The sequence below is a fragment of the Ochotona princeps genome, chromosome 14 (genome assembly GCF_030435755.1).
Source record: "Ochotona princeps isolate mOchPri1 chromosome 14, mOchPri1.hap1, whole genome shotgun sequence".
Classification (NCBI taxonomy): domain Eukaryota; kingdom Metazoa; phylum Chordata; class Mammalia; order Lagomorpha; family Ochotonidae; genus Ochotona; species Ochotona princeps.
This window is the reverse complement of record NC_080845.1, coordinates 47,369,493-47,385,689: the sequence shown is the minus strand read 5'-3', so window position 1 is coordinate 47,385,689 and position 16,197 is coordinate 47,369,493. Positions and strand designations below refer to the sequence as shown.

Below are 16,197 nucleotides of genomic sequence, written 5' to 3'. Positions count from 1 at the left end.
ATATGTGTGTTATATAAAGTATGTTATATATATACACACATAAACCATAGATATATACACACAAATACATATACACAAAAATACAATGTATATATGCAAAAAGAGATTAAACTTTTGGGAGAAATCATCGTTTGACATGTAATACCAGGACAGGAACCGGTGCCCAAATGGGATCTTGGCACTTGAAGCAAGAAGATGTGGACATTGAGCCATTGTGCCAGGTCTGTCTTATTACTTTCTTAACTAAGTGTTTTAAAGTACAGCAGTTTGCAATTTTAATTAAGTTTAATATTTCTATTTTTCAACATTGCCTATTATGTTAATAAAAATACTCCCAAGTTTGCTTACAAGTTTTATTACATTAGCTCTCCCATTTAGGACTATTAACCATTTGTAGTTGACATAATTTTTATGTAATATGAAGTAAGAGCACAACTTCATTCTTTCGCATTTAACTATCCTACTGTCCTAACACCATCTGTTTCAAAAAATATTCTTTTCCCTAGTGCAGACTGTGCCACCCACATTCATACAATGCACACAGAACCAGCTGTCCACAACTGGGGTTCCACACTCATGGATTCAAAATATCTAAGAAAAAGGAAAACTGCACCTGTACTGAATAGCCTTTTCTTGTCATTATTCTCCAATTATTCTCTAAAGAACATGGCACAGCAATTATTGGCAAAGCACTTATAGTGTATTAGGTAAAGCAATATAGAGATGATTTAAACAAAATGGGCACATGTGCCCAGGTTACAAGCAATTACCACACTATCTGATGTAAGCATCCAGAGTTATTTTTGTATCTGTAGAAGGTCCTAGAACCAACTGCCCACGAACACTCAAGGACAAAAGTATATTTCTCAACTCTCAATCCTGTTTCAGTGATTCATGTGTCTATTCCAGGTCAATATCAAACTTTCCTGAATAGCTACAGTAATATTGAAATACTCATTCTTAACTATACTGTTCCACTGTACAATGCCCCCTCAACTTTTCATATACATACATGTCATATATAATTTATTTTTAGACACAGTCCTTTAGTATTCATATTTGAATACACATGGGTAAAAATATGAACTAAAAATGCAAAGGTTGGAGAGCTGTGCATCTGAAATTTTGATGGACGCTGTCAATTTGTCCTCTGAAAAGGCTATACTAGTGTACATCCCCATTACATGTGAAGGCCACTTACTTTACACCTTCTGCAATACAGTACATTATATTTAAAATTTGTATTTAATATAACTTTTCTCACTTTAAAATCTTTCCTATTGTGATAACGCAGCCCAATCTGGCTAATAAGAACAAAAGCTGGTTCTGCAACATATGTTTCAATCTTACCACTCATTACCTCTATGCCTACAATCTCAAACTGACCCTTGAAACTCATGAAACACATATACCTAACAGAATATTAGTACCTACTACAACACTTCTGTATGTTTGATACAGTTCTTCCAAATTAGATGGTGCGAAAAAAAAAATGGCTGGGTTCTGTGTAGCTAATAAGAAAAACAGGGCAGAAATAAGTAAATCTTATTCCTAAAAATATTATGTATGTAATAATAATGTAACAATTTTAAATTATTTCAACGCATTTCTAAAATCAGAGGCTGTCAGTCAAACTTTTAGACATTCTATATAAACAATGACAGTCACTTGTTAAGTTTGTTTGCACATCAATAAATACATGTCCAATGAAAGGAATTAATTACTAATGAAATGTTTCTGTCAGCAACTCCATTTTTAAGAACTTATCCCAAATAAAGAGGAAAGTGAGACATTGAAAGTTTTGTTGTGTCAATACAAAAAACAGACTGCATGTTAGATGCTGAGTAACAGCATCTAAACACAGTAAACACAGTACATGTACTAAACACAGTACATGTAACTATCATAGGCTTTAAACAACATGTTTACAGTCATATAATAATGCTTGTTAGTTTTAAAAGGTACATAATTGTATATAGTTTTACACTTGATCATAACTACTTTAAAATTATACATGTATAAGAAAATGGAATTATAAAAAATGAATTAACATCTCTTTTCATTTGTGAACTCATAACTGCTGGAAATTAAGTTCATACTTAGATAATACATTCATAAATATATCAATTTACATTAAAAATATACTTACTGTAATGATGCCAATCAGTTGTGTATAAAAGAGTCCAGTTATTCCAACTAACATAGTAATGCCCATAAAAGCAGCCAGTCTCATTATTGCCAATTCATGTCTAACAATAAAGAGGTCCTATTAAAACAAAGAAAAAGTCTTAAAAACTGTTTGAAGAGTTGCTTTGAGTTCTAGTAACCAAAACTTGATCTATAACCTGTACCCACTGCTATTTTAAAAGAAAAACCAGTTTTATTTTTATTCTGCAGGATAGTTTTGGCTAGTCGTGGTCTCTTGTGTTTTCAGATGGACTTCTGTATCATCTTTCCTATTTCTGAGAAGAATGATGTTGGAATTTTGACTAGGATTGCATTAAATCTGTAATTCTATATTTACAGCAGCACAATCTACAAAAGCAAAGATACAGAAACAACCCAGAGGCCTACTGAAAGAGGAGTGGATAAAGAAACTATGGTGTATCTTTTCAATGGAGTACTACTCAGCCATTAAAAAGATAAAAATATCTACCATTTGCAACGAAATGGTTGCAACTACAGACCATTATGCTCAATGAAATAAGCCAATCTCAGGTGGACAAATATCATAATTCTCTCTTATATAAGGCAACCTACATGCAAAATACAAGATCAACAGATACAGAGGTAAACATGTATCTACATATAGTCATCTAGAGGAATGGTATAACAGGAACTATCATCCCGAGAAGTAAAGATACATTGCAACAAGCATCTCTACTTCTGGTAAAAGATGGACTCACAAAGAAACTGTCAAATACATCTTGACAATAGAATGCTGGCCTTTCTACCATTGTCTATACCTACAATATCATGATACAACTTAAACAGAGGAAACAGAGACGATCAATGGAACAAAGTTTTATGTCTTTACTTTTCTGCAGTACCCATTCTGGCTCTATGCTTAACAACAATAATGAAGGTAAACATCAATGCTTTGTCACTAAACTTGGGGGTAAAAAAGTCAACATTTCACCGTGGCAAACTGCGGCTAGATGGGTTTTTTATTTTTGCTTTTTAGAAATCTCTTATCTTTATGACTATAGAAGTTTTCCCCTAATTCTGATTGCTAAGAATATACAATATGAATAATGTTGATCTCCATCTTTGTTTTTATACAATGAGATACTCACTTGAGTGCTTTCTTCTGTTGTGATAAAACTGATAATAATGATAGATTTTATTTATTTTATTAATTTGAAAGACAACATGAGAATGAGACAGAGAGAATGAGCTTCTTTCTATTCACTGGTTGGTTATTCCTCAAATGCCTAAATAACTGCCAAGACTGAGTCACACGCAGAGCCAGCAATGGGAACATTACCTAGGTCTCCCACGTTTATGACCAGAGCCCAATTACTGCAGCTATTATCACTATCTCCCACTATCTTACCTGGCAGGAAGCTGGAATCAGGAGGCAGGGAGAAGAATCAAAACTAAGTACTTCAGTGAGAGCCACAGGTTTCAATCACGGGTTTAAACACCAGCTCCCTACTAACAGAAACTCCCATGCAAATACAACCTTTATCCCTAGGATAAACTCAACTTGGTCAGGCTGGTTGTGTACTTAATCAGATTCAGTTTGCTAATACAGTAAGAGTTATTCATCAATGTTTATAATCAAATGAACACTACAGTTTTCCTTTTTCATTCTATTTTTCTTGATAGGGTGCATATGCATGATCAACTAGTCACAAAAAAGTGAGCTGAAGCAGGCAACTCCCTCTTTTTCAATGATTTGAAATAGTTTGTGTGTTACAATCAAAAGCAGCTACGTTTTACAGAACAAGAACTCACCGGGAAACCTATAAATATTTTTTGCAAGGAAGGCTTTAATTTCTCATTTATGGTTATAGGACTGCCCAGGTTTCTAATCTGTTATCAAAGCAATTTTCTTCTGGTGCTGTCTTCGGAACAGAAAATGATGTACAGATGTCAACTGACCAAAATGACACACAGAATGAATACAGCCCTACTAAAAGATCCCCCAAACAGCAGAGCTCACACTCTACAGAGGAACTTTTTGTTCTGCTTTGTTTTTGGTCTGTATTTGGGACCACTTTGTTCCAAATGGTAGAATTTTGTTCTTAATAATGGCTAAATAGTATTCCATGGAATAGATTTAAAAGTTTCTTTATCCATTTCTCTCCAAATCAAATACACACACATACACACATATACGATTTAAATTAACTCCTGTTATTCTCGAGAAAGCTATGTTAAATAATTGTCATTCCTCCATCACAACAGAAAAAACTCTAAATTTGGAGATTTCTCTGAGGACTTATATCTAGATCTCCAGAAGCTATTCAATGAGAACATATGATATTTGTCCTTCGGAGATTGGCATATCTTACTGAGCTGTAAAATTCAGAGAGTGGCATAACCAAATTACATACAAAGAAGCTGGCAGGAGGATCTGTTCCACTCCATTCATGCTCAACAGGGCCAGCATCACTTCTAAGAGGGAAAAAACTGGTTCTCGGAGAAAAAAAATCTTAGCTAGAACAATAGTTTATGGCCCTACAAAACCCAGTAGATACTGTTCAATAAAATTTTATGCCTTAGTAGTTAGCTGTATGGAGGAGAAAAATGTTTAAAAGAGTTACTTCTTACGAAGATAATGAAAAAAGGTTGAAAATATTGTTTTGCTGGAGAGCAAAATGTACTATAAAACTAGTTATCATGACAGCTTGGTGTAACCAAAGGAGAGACAACAGATAGGAACATGAGGGAAAAACCAAAGCAAATACACACACATATGAATTTTTATTTATAGTAAAGACAGCACTGAAAATGGAGGGGTAAAGATTTCTATTTTGGGAGCCAGTATTATGGCTCAACAGACTAACTCTACCTACAAGTGCTGACATCTCACATAGATACTGATTAGAGTCCCACCTGCTCCAAATCCAATCTAGCTCTCTGCTTGTGGCCTAGGAAGGTGGTGGAGGATGTCCCCAAACCTTGAGAACCTGCAGTCCTGTGGGAGACCTGAAATAATACCCTGGCTCCTGGCTTTAGACTGGCTCTGTTCTGGCTATTGTCACCATTTGGGAATTGAAACAGCAGATGGAAGATCTTTATCTCCATCTCTTATTCTCGCTGTAAGTCTGCCTTTCCAATAAAAAATTTTAAAACAATTATATTTTGTATAAATGATGCTAAATGAACTGGAAATTCACCTGTGAACAAATGAAACATTATCTCTTATACTAGCTCATAGCATCACAAAATTCAGTTCCAGGCAGAAATGTGAAAAAGATTGTACCTACATGGCAATATGGGAGAATCATACTGATGATTTGCACATGTACAAGAAACAAACAACGTTGCTTATGGGTGGCATTATTTCTAACAGATCCAAATTTAAAACAACGTAAGTGTTAGCCAGGAGAATGGATAAACTGCTTTACATCAGATGAAAGACTGTGTATTTATAGCAACATATACATTAATGACATTTACTTACATCTATTTTAAAAAAATAAGTCAAATATTTCTAAAAGAAAAAAGAAGCATTAGGAAATTCACTGAAGTATGCAGTTTTCAATTTTTTTATATTCAAGAAGTTGAACTAGAGGCTCATCTGCTGGTTCACTCCCTAAACACCTCTTAGAGTTGGAACTAGGCTGGATCAAAGGTAGAGGCTGAGAACTCATTTCTGTTTCCCACATTGGAGGCAGGGATCCAATGACTTGAGCCATCACCAGTATATTCCAGGGTCCATGTTGGCAAAAGAAGCCAGACTGGGAATCAAATGATATTGCATACAAGCACCTTAACCAGCACCCTAACTGCTAAGCCAAATGCATACCTCTTTTTAAAATTTTTGTGCAATCTTCCATATGCATATTTCATGACAGAAAGAGTACTAAAATGAAATAAAGCAAAAATATAGAATACAAGGATACTTCAACTATAGAATAAAAACAGAACTCTTCAAAAATCCATAGTAAAATGCAAAGTCTAGTTACACAGGGTTAAGAAAAGCAACACAAAAACATGTTAAAAAAAGATACAAAAGAGAATAACAAAGAGGGAGTTAAGGATCACAGCATTCTAACCTTATCTACACTTCCTGTTCACTCAGAGCCCATCACATTAACCTGGCTATTTCTCAAATGTGTCCAGCAAACTCCCTCATTAGGGTCACTGCATTGGTTCTTTCCCAAAAAGTCTTTCCCACTTATGCAGATGCATATTCTCTCACTTTTTTCAGGCCCCTGCTCAAATATCACTTTATCAGACTTTTTTCTTGACCAAAGCACAGTAAAGTTGTCTGTGATTTTATCTATCTATCTATCTATCTATCCATCCATCCATCCATCTATCTATCAGACACAGGCAGCACTGCTCAAGCTGAGACAACTAAACATGCCTCCAGATGCCACCTCCCCGTTGAGAAACATTGTGGCATTGGGAAGCCACTTACCTGTTTTCTGTTTTTCAAGAAGGAAAACAGTTTAAATTGTATCTGAGATGTATGTATGTGACTTTTCAAAATGACAAAGTAGCCAGTTCAGATGCTGAGCATGTGCTCATGTGGTAATTACTCTTCCACTAAAATGAAAAATATTTCTTTAATCATAAAATCCCATAACATCTCTTTGGTTATCCACACCTTTTCAAATGGACCTTAGCTTAAGTTTACTAGAGTCTAAAATGCCAAAAAGTTACAAAGCTATTCTGTACCACTCTCCCTACTTCTCCAAGACCTTACGTAAGAGGTGTTTTTCCAGCTTACTACATCCTAATGGAAATTTATATCTGAAGGGGAAAATCACGGTGCATACTGTTTAATGGTTATTATCGAAGGTTTACAAGTTTTTGGTGCACTTACATATGCAACTGTGCCACACAGTAAATTTCATTGGCAACTGACTGCCTAGCTGAGGGTAAAATATTTCAGAAAAACTTTTTTATCTGCCTTACCATTTTGTAGCAGTAAAACCTTAAAAGGTTGGGAGCAATTCAGTAAGAAAACAGGCAACATATTCACTTACTCAACTTACTATTTAATGCAGTGCCACAGTATTTGGTAGAAGCACAGGAATGAGACAAAGTGCTGCCAGATTTTTAACCATTTTAACTCAAAAAGAAATAGTCTTAAAAAAAAGAACTATTAATCTCACAAGTGAAATGCCTTGTAACTGTGACCAACATCTTATGTAAGCATGTATAATGATGACATATCTTCAACCTGGTATTGCAGGGCAAAGACAAGAGTTACTCGTCTCTGGTTTTCACTTGTCAGTGAAGGCTTGGGACTATGTGACAAGCAGAATTGACAACTGCCAGAAAATTGCACCCCTAAACTAGTTTTCTCTATTAACGTAAGCTGTGTACCTGACATTACTTCTCTCAGGAAACATAAAAGTTGTCAAAGCACAAGATTTCTATCAGTATTTCAGGATACATGAATCAAAACCCAGATTAACTTCCTATGTACTTTCATACGTTTTTTTTCTCACATTGATTTTAATTACTCTGTTCATTATCCATGACTACTAGACAAACCACCCCAAACCCACAACACTCTGATAAATATTTCAGCAATTTTATCCACTTTTCAGTGACTGCAATAAATAAATGACCTTTGTAGATATTTAAAACAAAGGTTGAGAAAGCTGAAAATACTCATCTGAAATGCAAAAAAGGAGCAGAAATACTCCATTTCAAAACATTATATAAAAAGGTAAATTATAAAGAGGTTTACCAGTGTCCAAAGCTACCTGCAACCAAACCTTGTATTTCTACTCTTCTAGCCAAAAGGCTAGGCAACTAGTTGTGCAGCACACTTCCACGAAGCCCTAGCAACACGAGGAGACCTCAACCAGTTGGAATAATAATAATAATAATAATAATAATAATAATAATAATAATGTACCTGCCTAGGAGAAGAGTTGGCTGCACTGCTGAACATTATTTATTTTCCTGTTCTGAATATTGGCAGCATGTCCTTTATCAAAATTCTCCTTCCTCTCCTTCCCCTTCTGCCACCCTATTCTCACAGTCTTAAATGCAGTTACCAGGTTGGTTGTTGCTCTTCATCTAAGAAAAAATTTGATTCATTTAGAAACTATCCAATTCTATTTAGCCTGAAAGTAATGTAAAAGATGCAACTTTAAACCACAATTGTATGTCACAAGTGATTACTTGCATAATCTCTAACACTAATGATTTCAAATAATTCATTTTTTAAAAGACCAAGATTTTCTCAAGTGGAGAAGTAGTAAACATTGCCTGTAATGTGACTGCCAGCAGGTATGTATTTCAAAAACCCGTCTTCACAAGATGTACAGTGCAGTCTTCAAATGAGACAATCTATTAAAATGGGTTGTTCCAGTGAAAACTGAAACAGCAAAGTATGATTCTAGCAATCAGGGGGTTCAATGAGGTTTGTATGATTGCTTTTTCAATTGACTAAAGGCACAGAGAGAGGGGACAGACACAGTGCCTGACAGGGTACGGATTCACTGCTTCACGCCCCACATGCCCGCCACCAGCCAGCACTGGGCTCAGCTTGGAAACAGGGACTGAAAACTCAACCCACATCTCCCATATGAGGGGTAGCAATCCAAGAACTTGAGACAGCAGTTTGCTACTTCCCAGGATGGACACTGGCAGGAAGCTGAAAGCCAGAGCCAAAGCTGACAACTGAACTTAGGCACCAACAACAGATACATCTTAACCGGCAATTAACCAGTAGGCCAAATGCCTTCCCTCTGCAATAGTATATTTAAATTTTGTTAATACTAAAATAACATGAAGTGACTTCAGAAGATCATTGAAAATTTGAATTTAAAAATGTTTATTTAGGTGCAAAAAAAGAAAAAAAACCCTGCTGAATCTTTGTATTTTTTTCATAACATGCATTTACTATGAACATTTTGAGAACCCCTGAGTAGTATTTTTTAAGGTGGTCCTCAGCGAAAAGTTGAAAAGCAACTTGATAATGCCACAGACAGACAGAAATGGCCAAATCACATTTCTACCAGGTGGTTAGCACGTGGTTGGACAAGTTACTGTACCTATAGGAGCCTCATCATTTTATCTGCAAATGGAAAACCACACTACTTACCCTTTCAGCAACAGTTCTACTGAGTAGAGACTCCTTATTAGTTCAAATAATACACAAACATGAACAGAAAGCAAAAATTATGAAATATATGACTAATCATTCATGGATCAACATGTAACTTAAATTATAATCTTCAAATATATGAATTTAATATAAAAGCCATAATTTTCAACTACTGGTTTTGTTTAAAAAAAAAGAAATAGCAGGCAATATTTACTATAATCTGAAAATATACCAAAGGATTGGGCATTTGTTTATAATCGTTTACAATGAGTATGTGAAGTTTCCAAAAGATAAAGGTTTATTTTCTGCTTTGCCCATGTATTCCATTCATTTAAAATGTCAAAACTTGCTCCAGTTAGAGGGTTTGAAAACTTTGCAATCATTTTAATCCCAGCAACTACTCAAAGTCAGTCATTAACTTTCAGAATTGACATTATATTGCTATGATAAATGCACACCATAGTTAAATTAACTAACTTAAAGCCTAACATTTAAAAAAGTTTACAAATATCTCAAATATTACAATCTTTATTTAGTGATTCTAAAAAGAAATGTTTAATTCAGTCATTAATTTTGAATGAAAATTTTTGTTCAAATTTCAGTAATTTTTCTAAAAGAAGGAAGTAAATACTAATTATTTTTTCAATCTTGGGGCCTTTCCTTAGTATAGACACATAATTCAAATCTTAGGGGTTCAAGTTCAGCCTAGGGGTTAAGATTTTTGTTAACGGGCCCAGCAGCGTAGCCCAGCAGCTAAAGTCCTCACCTTGAACACACCGGGATCTCAAATGGGCGCCGGTTCTAGTCCCAGCAGCTCCACTTCCCGTCCGGCTCCCTGCTTGTGGCCTGGGAAAGCAGTCTAGGACTGCCCAAAGCTTTGGGATCCTGCACCGTGTGGGAGACCTGGGGGAGGTTCCTGGCTCCCGACTTTAAGGCATGGAACCGGCCGTTGTGCTAACTTGGGGAGTGGATCATCGGACAGAAGATCTTCTCTGTCTCTCCTCCTCTCTATATATCTGACTTTGTAATAAAAAAATATTTTTGTTAAGATGCCCGTGTAGAGAACCAGAATGCCTGTTGTGTGTGGTTCAGTCATTGTAGGTGCTGGGCCAGTGCATGACTCCCTGTCTCTTCTTGCCTCTCCAACGAATGAATAAACACTTCGGAAAACTTAAGGAAAAGACATCCGGCACATAGGTCAGGTGAGACTGCTTCTGATAAGGAACTATTGGGGTGTAGGTCATAACTACACTTCTGATTCCACCTTCCTACCAACGAGCATTTGACAAGGCACCATGCGATGGCTCCAGGTCTTGAATCCCTGCCACCACTACGGCACATCCAGAGTGAGTTTTGGGGTCCTAGCTGTGGCCTGACCCAACCCTGACTGACAAGAGTATTTGAAGAATGAACTATCAAAGGCTCTCTGTCTGCTTTTCAAAAAAAAAAAAGCAATCCTAAAGTTTTGCACTGAGTCATGATGAACTATAAAGTCATTAAGCTTCCTCTTGCTCCTTCTTTTCCTGAGCAAAGGATACATTCAAATATTTCTTCAAAACTCCACATACAAAAACTTTTGAAAGAAAAATGTATAAATCATTGCATATTCAATGACAGACAAATATTTTAACAGTAAAGAGTAAGAAAAAATAAAAAAGATTTAAGTTACTGTTTAAAAGCAGGGTTGGTAGGAACTTATAAGATTATGAGAGAAGAGAAACATGAATAAAAATCTGATTCCCAAACTGTTCATGTGTCATGTCCTGGAACTTTCGAGTAGCCCACTCTCAACAGTCTTCCCCTTTACGGTAATCATAATGTACCCATGTTCTACTAAATACAAGTGCTATTACAGTATCAGAGGGAAATGGTCTTTTTTCTTGCTCAGTCAATAAGCACCTTCACCGAAATAAAGCATAATAAACAGTTCAAGGTTGTTAACATTTCCTTTCCAAACCAAACTAAAAGCATCCAGCTTTGGAATTTCAGGGTGGGCTACAGAAGAGGCTTTGCTGCCATCTGTCTGACTGAAAGGTACAGAGGATCTTCTCTTCAGCTGGCCTGACAGAGAACACGGGGTCAAAGGCCATGACACTCCAACACAGAAGATGCAAAGCAATGACTTGTCTTTCAAGTCGGGGTAGAAACTTCTGGACATCTTTATTCTATATCCTGAATAGCAGCAGAGAAATAGCAACAAGGACAATGAATGAGGTTTCTGATGTTATCTGGCCATCTTTATACACATACTCAAAATCTGAATACAGCTTTTGCTTGTACAGAACAATGAAAGGGACACAATCAAAGAGTTATGAAAATCCAATGTCACGCAAGATTACTTGCAGAGGATTACAATGTAAGTAACTATTACCTCACAATGTCAATGGTAGTAATAGTGAATTTTTAAAGTTTTTTGTTTGTTTGGTAACAAAGAGGGAGAAAAAAAAAAGGGAGGGAGGGACAGACCTTTAATCTGCTGGTTCAATCCTTGGTTACCTGCAATAGCCAGGACTGGGCCAGGCCAACCGCCAGGAACTCCAACTGTACCTCCCACATCTGTGGCAGAAACCCAAGTACTTGGGCCATGATCTGTTGTCCCCACCCCAGGTGAGTTAACAGGAAGCTAGATCAGAAGGCAAAGGTGGATCTGATCCCAAGAACTCCAGCAGAGGATAACGATGTCCCAGGTTTTAGCTTAACCCACTGCACCAAAACACTTGCTTTGTGGGTCTATTTTCACAATTTTCTATCTTTATTTTAACAAACAAAAAATCAAAATAAAGGTCACCTCTGAATAAGAACTGCTACGGTAACAATAATTTTTCATCACATAAGCCTTAGAAACACTTGCAAATCTGACCTTACACACAGTTATTCCTTACTGCCTTAAGCCTTTTGTTCTTCTATCCAGCAATAACTGTTTCCATCTTCCTGTTTGGTTAAGTTCTATTTCACCTAGAAAGTCCACAATGAGTTTCATTCCCTAAAGCCAAACAGCTCTTGAATCTAACAACCAAAGAAGTTTCATATGTACAACTTGACAATTATCATCCACATAGACAAAGACATGAATGTTATCTTCTGGAGTTGTACAGTTTGGTAGCAATGATTAGAAACATCCACGAAGAAATTTTTAAACTAAATGCTATTGACACTGATATCTATATAGAAATAGGCTGTGTGAGACCAATCTTCCCTCCAAGAACATCATCAAAAGCCAGATAAAGTCTAATTAACTACTAAAGAGCTGTTTGAAGATACTGGACAGTAGCCAAACTAGTTAGAACTTCAAAGGCCAACATCCCCAGGTGGCACAGGTGCACTAAGGTGAATCTTACATGGTCCCCTGCTTTTCAACCTAGGCCACTTGCCCATTCACAAGCAATACTGTACGAACAGCCAAGGAGAAATACAGGCTCCAGGCATCCTGCATCTTCACAAGATAAGGGAAACAACAACTGAAGCGCACAATGCACAGGAAACACCCGTTTTTCATCTGAAACCTCAAAAGAATGGCATAATATGCATAAAAGCAAACTGAAACCAGTCCTGCACAAAGACATAACCAGCAATCATAAATCCTTACACAATATCAATAAATGTCATCTTCCAAAGAACTTCTGCATTAAGACCAATATTATGTTATTCAACATTAGAAACATTGGTTATGGGTAGAACACAATGGCTCAATTGGTTAAATTCTTCCCTTGCAAGTGTCGGGATCCCATATGGGCAGTACGTAATGTCCCGGCTGCTCCACTTCCCATCCAATGCACTGCTTGTGGCCTGGGAAAGCAGTCGAGGATGGCCCAAACCTTTGGAATCCTGCACCCATGTGGGAGACCCAGAGGAAGCTCTTTGATCCTGGCTTCATATCGGCTCAGCTCCAGCCACTGCAGCCATAGGGAATGAACCAATGGATTGAAGATCTTTCTATTATTCTCTCTGGAAATCTGCCCTTGCATTTTAAATAAATAAATAAATAAATCTTTTTTAAAAATCGGCTATACAAACATGACTAGATTAAGATAAATCTTCTCGGGCCCGGCGGCATGGCCTAGTGGCTAAAGTCCTCGCCTTCAACGCCCCGGGATCCCATATGGGCGCCGGTTCTAATCCCGCCAGCTCCACTTCCTATCCACCTCCCTGCTTGTGATGTGGGAAAGCAGTCGAAGACGGCCCAATGCATTGGGACACTGCACCCGCGTGGGAGACCCGGAAGAGGTTCCTGGCTCCTGGCTTTGGATCAGCGCGCACCGGCCCGTTGCGGCTCACTTGGGGAGTGAATCATCGGACGGAAGATCTTCCTCTCTGTCTCTCCTCCTCTCTGTATATCTAACTTTGTAATAAAATAAATAAATCTTTAAAAAAAAAGATAAATCTTCTTATACATTATGCCAAATAAAAGAGTAAATCATATCTGGAGAAAGGATGAATCATTGAGATTTTCTAAAATTTGTTAAACATAGCTGACAAATATTAAAAGAAAAACGTTAACATTCATGTCAGACTATAGGAGCAATACAGAGACTAACAAGACAATAAGAAGTTAACAGAAATGGATCAAGGTTGTCTCAAAATTGAGGTTTTCATAGACATTAAAGTAACTAATATGTTCAAAAAATATATATGCCAAATATATCTGAGATACCACTATAGTTTTAATGATCTGTAATTATTTTGAAATTTACTGTCACCAAGTGAAACATTTTCTTATTTGATTCTTGTTTCTAGTGCTTAGCTATATTCCTACTGAGCAACGGCCTTTTCATGTTTTTACTCAAATTCCTTTATCTAATGGCGCAATCGGTCTTTGACTACAACATAAATTCAAAAATTTATCTCAAAAGTGAAAGAGAATGAGAAACAGGAAGGAAAGCAGGGAATATGTGAGAAATGAACTGAACTATTTGAATTCTCTCTATGAGCCACACTGAATCTGTTCTTTTATATTAATAGCACATTAACTTGAGAATTAAAATTGTGTTACAGTAATTATCTCATAGCTGCTGTGACTTTGAGAATCAAATGTATTAATAAAAACATAAAACTGGATAGCAAAATGAAGAATTTCACCAGAAAAGTGATCTATGAAAGAAGTACCATGTGGAAATTCTAAGTAAAAGAACAAAACAAAACAACAATCAAATTAAGAATTAAATAGAAAGGCTTAACAGTAGATCTGACAGAGTTGACAGCTGGTTCGTAAGTCAGATGATCAGTTAAGAAAAAACATCCAGACTAGAGAACAAAGCGGTAAAAGGGAAAATGCAGAGAAGACAAGACATGTTATGCAAAGAGCCCTCATAAACATGTCGTTAGAATTCCAGAGCTGCATGGGCCTGGCACGATGGCTCAGTGGCCAAATCCTTGCCTTGCACACACTGTGATCCCAAATGTCCCAGCTGCTCCACTTCCCATCCAGATCCCTGCTGGTGGCATGAGAAAGCAGAGGATGGTCGAAGGCCTTGGGACCCTGCACCCCCGTGGGCAGAGTCAAGCACTTGTAAACTCTGCAGCAAGAAAAACGGTAACAAAACACTACAAAGCAGACCACAGAATTGCTGCAAACTCACAAATGTGGAAAAGAAGTACAAAAGCAGCCAGGAGAAAGATAATCATTGCATGGAGTATCAGTAAGACCAACAACTGACTTTACAACAAAATGATGGAAATCATAAGACAATGTAATAATGTCTTTTAAAAACTGCTGAACCGCTGCTTCTGTGCCAATCAATAAATTCTTCAGAACTGAAGGAGAAATAAAAGATATTTTCAGGCAAACCAAAACTGAAAGAATTTTTTCGATAAGGTTTGCAATAAAAAAATACGAAAAAATAATCCCAGAGGAGGTTTAGACACTTGTGAAGACATAAAGGACTAGAAAAAGCACCACAATGTGAGTAAATCAAATGTATCCACAATATATATTAATAAATGCATTATAACACATAATGCATGTTACAATGCCCGTTGTCATGTGTATTATAAATATCTATTTTATATCCACATCTATGTTGTTTCTCATAATAACGAAGGTTATTAAGGTGGGAGTGTTCTAGAGCCACTAAATTCATTATGTGAGCAAAGGCCAAAGCACTAACTTCATAAACAAAGTCAAAGTATAAGGAGCTCCCATCTAAGAAAATAATAAAAACAGTGAAAGTAAGTCATCAGAAGTAATTAAGCATCTTGGATCAAAATTCCAAAACTGGCAAGAAAAGAGGAAAATGGGACAAATAGGAAATAAAGAGAAAGATGACAGAATTAATACTAGTGCTAGTAAATAAAAATTGACTATTCCAATTAAGAAAATGTTTGTTAGACTAGTTGTTCTTTTTGTTTTTAAAGAACTATCTGCTATTTACAATACATTTATGATGCACTGGAACTAGTTAAAAGCTAAAAAAAAGTTAAAAAAAAAGTTAAAAAAAAAACTTTTCAAGATTTATCACCAAAAACAGTAACAAAAAGAAAGCCGAAATATCTTAAGCTAACAATGAGGGGGGGAACTATTTTAAGACACAAATTGTAACTACTCATAAATAAGTGTATTTTATAATAATAACAACCTAAATCAATTTACCAAGAAACTACAATGTGCCAATAATGTATAGCTTCAAACTCTTAAAAAAATGTTCATGGAAAAATAGGATTAAAGATAACGAATATTCCATAAACTTTGTGAAACTGTCCAGATATGAAAGCACATCATTCAGAGGCTGATCATGACAAAGTTAACAAGCCCTAGGTTCCTCAACAGGGAGCAAAATGATCTTGGAAATGATATAATAAACTTTGAGAGTTTATATTTCATTATCTCTAACATGACAATGCCACATACTATATGATAATAACTATAAAAATATTCCACTTAAGATAATGACACTACATAAACTTAGGCTAAGAGATTAATTTTAATTCAGTACCACTGAACAAGTAATTCT

General features: G+C 36.2%; 1 protein-coding gene across 6 annotated transcripts in view; it reads right to left on the bottom strand.

The window, feature by feature from the left end:
• Positions 1–16,197, bottom strand: part of ZDHHC21 (zinc finger DHHC-type palmitoyltransferase 21) — an 89,204-nt gene that overhangs the window by 41,937 nt on the left and 31,070 nt on the right. For all 6 annotated transcript variants that reach the window (XM_058672436.1, XM_058672432.1, XM_004581093.3 and 3 more), the window contains one exon: positions 2,150–2,266. In XM_058672436.1, the coding sequence (XP_058528419.1) occupies positions 2,150–2,266 (117 nt within the window). The remainder of the gene's footprint in view (positions 1–2,149; positions 2,267–16,197) is intronic.